At 49.2% G+C, this 6,694-nt stretch overlaps 1 protein-coding gene across 2 annotated transcripts in view; it reads right to left on the bottom strand.

The window, feature by feature from the left end:
* Window positions 1-5,008: 5,008 nt before the first annotated feature.
* Window positions 5,009-6,694, bottom strand: part of RIOK1 (RIO kinase 1) — a 20,468-nt gene continuing 18,782 nt past the window's right edge. For both annotated transcript variants that reach the window (XM_010835840.1, XM_010835839.1), the window contains exon 17: window positions 5,009-5,875. In XM_010835840.1, the coding sequence (XP_010834142.1) occupies window positions 5,765-5,875 (111 nt within the window). In that variant the 3' untranslated portion in view covers window positions 5,009-5,764. The remainder of the gene's footprint in view (window positions 5,876-6,694) is intronic.

Here is a 6,694-nt window from a genome sequence, read left to right as displayed (position 1 = left end):
TTTGCTGGCAGAGGGTTTGAAAGCGAGAACCACCACGTGGCCAGGGGTGCGAGTGAGCAGACGGCGCCAGGGACGGCAGTCAGATGCACCGCACGGGGCTGCCACTGCCCTTCAATCAGTAAAACAGTCTCGGTGTCTGCGAAGTGCGGTAACACGGGGCCAGCCTGTCAGTTAGAGCAGCTTCAGAAAAACGAAAAGGTCACGAGGACTGCAGGGGCCTCAGCTGAGGGGGCAGACCGCACGCCAGGAGTGGTCAGGACAGGTCACTGCGAAGGGGATGGGCAGGCTGGGCAGAACCGAGACTCAGGGCAGCTCAGCACACATGTTCTGGAACTGCCTCCACCAGGGGAAACGGAATCTCAGAACCAAAGGCATGTCAGGGGACACCGAGCTGGGCCGGTACCAGAAGGCACTAACAGTCCTCCTGAGGCCTTCCTCTTTGGCCCAGATGATTAAACAATTAAAGACCGGGCAAAAAAAAAAAAAAAAGGTTACTTAAAAAGAACAAACAAAATAAAAATGCAGACACTTGTATAATACAGTACAAGTATGTGGCATTACAAGTATGTGGCAGGCCCTGTTTTAAGTACTTAATAGACTTCGATTCAAAAAAACCCCAGCTCTTTTCTTACAGAAACTGTAAGAGAGAGAAGAGTGTAATGAATCCCAAGACACCCTTTAGTACTCTGTCTCAGCAACTGTTGACCATTCACCGCTGTCCTTCGGGGAGTCAGGAAGGATGGAGAATTTTGAATCACAGGCATCCTATTCATTTCACCCAGTGAGACTTTCGTCCAGGCTCTGAGGGAACCGTTTCAAGCACAAATACCACTATCGTATCTGGTGAAACAAACGATCCCTTGCTCGAACGATCCCTTACTATCACGTGACACCTCCTCCATGCTTAAGTTTTCCCTGTTTGTCTGAAAAGAAATCCCAAACAGCCCATCTTTTTACAACTGGTTTCATCTAACCAGGGTCCAGCTGAAGTCCACAGCACTGGGACACGTCTCTTAGACCTCTTTTCCTTTTTATTAGACGTCTGGCTCCTTCCCTCCCTGCTGCCCTTTTTCTGACTCCACTGACCACATCCTCCCAGCATCGTGGATTCTGCTCCTGTGAGCTCGTGTTTCCTGTAACCTGCCAACCACAGCAAGAGGCTTTGTAGGTTGAAGTTCAGCCTTTCTGGGGAGAGGCAAGGTACCTTCTAGGTGATTCCGTGAACCTCTTTTCACACCGCTGCGGGAACACCGAAGAGTCAGTGGCTGAGTTCCCTTTCACTGGCCTGATCCAGCCCTGGCCAAGCTCCCCTGAGCTCCTCTCAGCGTCCCTCTTAGGAGCCCCACGAAGCAGGCACGGTGCTGAACTCCACACGCTGGTGGCACGTGCCTGCTTCACGGGGTCAGGCTCCCAAACCTTCACCACCCTGAGACGCTCCCTCAGGGCCGTGTGGGACCCATGTGGCGTCCGACGCCAGCAAAGCGCCTCGTATCCTCAACTGCCCCTCTGGGGGACCCCTCTCCTTGCCCCATTTAAATGTTGGCTGGCCGGACGGTAGTGATGTCATCAGACACCACTCACCCCCCATCAGTGGCCGGCCCACACCCCGGCCCTGCTGGAGACTCACACATGTCTCTCACAGACAACCAGGCCTGTCCTAACCCAGGACGGTCCTTCCAAAACACCAGCCTAGGTCCCCTGATTGTCTAGCCTTCAATACCCTCCGCTCCTCGAGGCAGCCACTCACACCCCCCGCTATACCGCAGACGCGAGCCACAGGGGCGCCTGCTCCCAGGCAGCTTTCACCAGCCGCCCCTGCCTGCCCCCCTCCAGCTGAGGCACCCGGGCCCAGGGACCTGCCATCCTGCCACGACGGGTTCACGACCCCAGGAGAGCGACGTGGGTGTAAAGGGTGTGTAAAGGGTCAAGTTTTACCCCGAGATGATCAAGTTGCTTGGCCTTGAAATTACTACCCGGTGATAAGAAAGGCAGAAAGCGCTCAGAGAGCTGGAGACAGCTGTGCTCACACAGATGACACCCTTGCTACTCTGGAAAAAAAGGAAATAGGGTATTGTGTGGCTCCTCCAGGTGGTACGAGGGCCCCCTCCCAGCGGCCGCGGCTGCCAGCCGTCACAGCAGGAAGCAGAGTGATACAGAAAGTGAAGGAAAGATGAAAACCAAAGTCACAAAGTCCACAAGTCTTCATTCTTCAAATTCAAGCCCAGAGGTTCCCACAGCGCTTCCGCTGGGACTAAGATCTCTGGGGAGCACGGTTGTGGGACAGCTGTCTTTTCCTTTGGAAACCAGCTTAGATGCTTCCAGACCCACCCAATATTATAACCGCCCCCGGAACACCAATAAATGCCCTTATGTCCAAGGCAACACAAACCCAAAGCATATGGAAGTTAAAAACTCCAACCAAAATGCAGGGCATGTAACGACCTAGTCTGATTCAAGAAACAGAAAACATGGAGCACTCCTGTTTTATGACCACCAGTGGTTGAAAACCTCATCTATCTGACAGGGTCACAGGAAATCTTCACAGGAAATTATACAGCGAGGATCTGCTGTAGTTGCTGATTCACGTGACCTTCACATCATCAAAAAGCAAGCCCCAGAAGTCCAAGTCAAGCCCTGAATATTTTATGTGTACACACAACCAAACATCAGAAGATCTGTTAAGCTCTTGAAAACAAAAAGGACTTTTAGAAATGTCAACCTTCAGAGCCCATGACACTCAAGATGCCCTTCGACTGAATTTTTTTTACCAGCTTCTAGAAGAACTTTCTCAGCTTTGAAATCATAGCCACAAAACAGGATGGGCCCGCAACCAAGAAACAGCAAGCTGCTTGCACTGAACTCAATAGAAACTCACACAAAGGACAGATCTTCTCCAACCATTCTTGGTACCAAACTACAAAACTCTCCAACCTTGAGTCCACCATCATAAAAGAGAAGCAAAAGTTGAAGAAAACTGGATGTCGGCTGTGGCACCCACCTACCTCTTCACTCTGAGACCAGGCTCAAATGCTGTGCTCCTGGGCGGGGGAAAGGGCCTGTCCCTGAACTGCTTCATCAAAGGAAAAATAAGGACTCCAGCCGCAGAGGAGACCACTGTGACTCCGCGCTTCCATGAAACCACCCAGATCCCTCACAGTCAACTTTGAGAGAAGTAACGCCTGCACTTTTTTAAGGGATTAGAAAATCGATGAAATAGAGGACAGAAAACCAGCTATGTCCAAAGTGGACAAAATGATGTCCCAGCCTTTGGGCCAAGAGACCCCCAAAGCTCACCCCTGCAAAGGGAAAAGTCACTGCACAACCAGTAATTCAGGGACACCAAACCCATCAGGTGTGCAAATTCTACTGCAACTGGAGCCAGAAAGGCGCTCTGGACATTTACCTAAGACGGGGCTCCTTCTTCCAGATCTCCTGGTGAGAGTCAAACAAGGGAAGTGGCATCAGACCCGTCCCGAAAGAAGGCTACTGGTGGTTCCCGCTCAGCCACAGCTACAGCCCAGAATCCAGACGGGGAAAAGGCCACATCAGCACGTTGTCAGGAAGGAGGCGCTTCGAGCCAGAATTCCCCTGCAGGTCCCGTCCGAGCGCACCACAAGCCACTTCCTCTTGGCAGCCTGGGATGAAGACTGGCCAGCCGGGCAACACTGGCTCTGCCCAGGGAAACTGATTCCAAACCCAGCAACTGCACTCGATTCAGCAAAGATGGCACCGAGGAGCCTGACCACCTGGATTAAGCACACCTGGCTGGGGAGGAGGCCCAGCACAGGCCAAAGCCAGAGGGTGCTGAAGGTGACCCCCTCACAAGGGCACTGCGTCGCTCAGCCACCTGTCTGTCTTCTCCTCCATTGTGTTCACTGTAGAATATTTCAGAGGAGACACAACTGTGTTTTGCTGGAATTTCATATTTGAACTTCAAGCCAAGAAGGGACACTATTATGAAGATAAAATTTAAGCTGTCTGCTTAAAATTTAAGACCTCAGCTGACCCTGCCCCTCCCTCAATAACCCACTGATTCTCAAACAAGCAGGGCAAGCTCCAGTTTAGGGGAGATTCCACGGCTAAAACCGGCGTTTCTCATGACACACCCTGTAGCTCCTGTACTTAGAGTCCAAAGGCCTCTCTCCGTGTCCACTGCTACCATCCTATGCCAAGCCACCGCCACCTCTCACGCGAGTCACGATGAACAAGCCACCGCCACCTCTCACGCGAGTCACGATGAACACCCAGCCGGCCCCTACCCCTTGCCTCCTGGTCGATTCTCCATGGAAGTCAGAGTGACTGCAATTCTTTAAAAACAAGTCAGACCACGTCATTCCTCTGCTCAAAACCTTCCAGGCGCCTACCACCACCCGGTCTAAGCCGCTATGTCCCATCTCCCTGACCCGCCCTCGCCCCCCACGTGGTTACGATGCCCCCCACGTGGTTACGATGCCCTAGCTTTTGGTGTCTGAACATTTCAGGCACACTTCTGCTTCAGGGCCTTTGCACTTGCTGTCTGTTTGCCTGGACCATTATTCTCTCCCGACAGGCACACAAGTCACAGCCTTCAAGTATTTGCCCAAATATGGCCTCTTCTAAACGTGCATACCTCCTCTGCCCCAAGCAGTGCTATTTCTTCCATGGAATTTACTAGGCTGATACACTGTCTGCCTATGAAAATGCAAACTACCTGAAGGCAGTAACTTCTGGCTGCTTTACACAGCTGACCCTGCTTGTCCCTCAGTAACCCACAGATCCAAGTCAGTGCAAGCTTCAATTTAAGGAAAACTAGGATTATCCACGGAGAAGGCAATGGCACCCCACTCCAGTGCTCTTGCCTGGAAAATCCCATGGACGGAGGAGCCTGGTAGGCTGCAGTCCACGGGGTCGCTAAGAGTTGGACACGACTGAGCGACTTCACTTCCACTTTTCACTTTCATCATTGGAGAAGAAATAGCAACCCACTAGCGTTCTTGCCTGGAGAATCCCAGGGACTGGGTAGCCTGATGGGCTGCCGTCTATGGGGTCGCACAGAGTCGGACATGACTGAAGCGACTTAGCAGCAGCAGCAGGATTATCCATGGAATTTGCCTTTGATTTACTGCTGTCTCCCAAACCTAAATACCCAAATGTTGATGAATGAATGAATGGGCCACATATTTGAATGTGAAATAGCTTATGAACTGGGAGGTGCTAGCTCAGAGAAGAATAGTAAAGATGAAAAGTACACTATAAATAATTGTCAGTACACACAGAATGAAGCTGCAATGAACGATGAGATCAACAGCCAACTGAATTCTCTGTATCGGTGTATCTCCCTTTCGTAGAAACTATGGCCTTTTAGTCCAATAATTCCAGGTGGGTCTTTGGTACAAACAAAGCAAAAACAACTTGCCTAAATTTGTCCAAAGTGCCTTTACACTTACACAAAGGGCGGGAATGCTCAATATGTTTAAATAATTACAATGCTTTAAAAGCAACATTGCAGAAGATAAAAATATACAAAAATAAAATTGTATAAAGGTCATTAAAATATGACTTAAGTAAATCCTCTATCAATACTACATAGAGCTAGGGAATGGACCTAGACAATAGAGCTCAGAGCTGTTTACGTAATTACATGAAAACATGAGAACTGGTCCTCTGGGACACTGCAGCAAAAACCATTTGGCTAAAATCAATAACCAGTCCTCCAGAGGCAGCTCAGTGCGCAGGCACGAAACGTAACTGATGGAAAATTACTGAACATGATACGGTCCTGGTCCTATTTGCCCCTTTTCATCTTGGCTGCCTTCTCCTTTCTTTTTTTCACGTGTTTAGGAATTTTGTTTTTTCTTTTTTCTCTCTGGGCTTCCTTGACCATCTTTTTTCTTTCCTGTAAAACAAAAATAAAAAGTATGAAGATTTCCTGGTGGTCCAGTGGCTACCGATCTGCTGTGCAAGGCCCAGGGGCGGGGGGCCCCCTCCTGGTTGGGGACGAAGGTCCCTCATGTGCCCCAGCCAGCCAGCCCATGGGATGTGTGTCACCATTAAGACCCAACACCGATAAATCGATTAGTGGTTTAAAAAAAAAAGTTCGAAAAAAACCAAAAGCAAAAAGTCTGCAAATTTCATTCATTCTGAGTAGTCATATTATTATTACAACTAAATTGTTAAATATATGTAAAAAGATAAAAAGTGAGTGTCACAGGAAAAAACTGAAAATGATTATGGCTTGGTGGTGGAACTGGGGGTGAAAACTGTCTTTACAATTTATTCACAGACATTTCAAGACCATCAACACAGATGCCCATGGGGACATTATTAAATGTATGCGACTCCTTTTCTTTATATGGTTCTTATTCTAACAGAAATAAATGTTGGAATGAGAGACAAAATACGTATTTCCAGGAGACAAAGGGAGAACGTGCACTAGGGAGCTGGGGATGTCTCTTGGAAGTCTTGGAACCTACACTCTCCAGGGTTTAAAGGATTAGGCTAAGAATAAAGAATAACAGTTACTCAGCCGTCATGGATCATTGCATCAGTAGCATCTCTTATGTCTACAAGCAGCAGTGGAAGAAATATCTGAGATTCTGAAAATAGGGAGCTGGCTGTAAAAATGTCCCTGGAATGGTTTTTTGGTATTCACCACAGGGGCCACTCCAGCATCACCTGCACAAGTGCATGACAACCACTTTTAATCAATGCACTG

Source organism: Bison bison, unplaced genomic scaffold (genome assembly GCF_000754665.1).
Source record: "Bison bison bison isolate TAMUID 2011002044 unplaced genomic scaffold, Bison_UMD1.0 scf7180017864053, whole genome shotgun sequence".
NCBI classification, from domain to species: Eukaryota; Metazoa; Chordata; class Mammalia; order Artiodactyla; family Bovidae; genus Bison; species Bison bison.
Note: the sequence above shows the minus strand (reverse complement) of the source record. Positions and strands in the feature narration are given on the sequence as shown.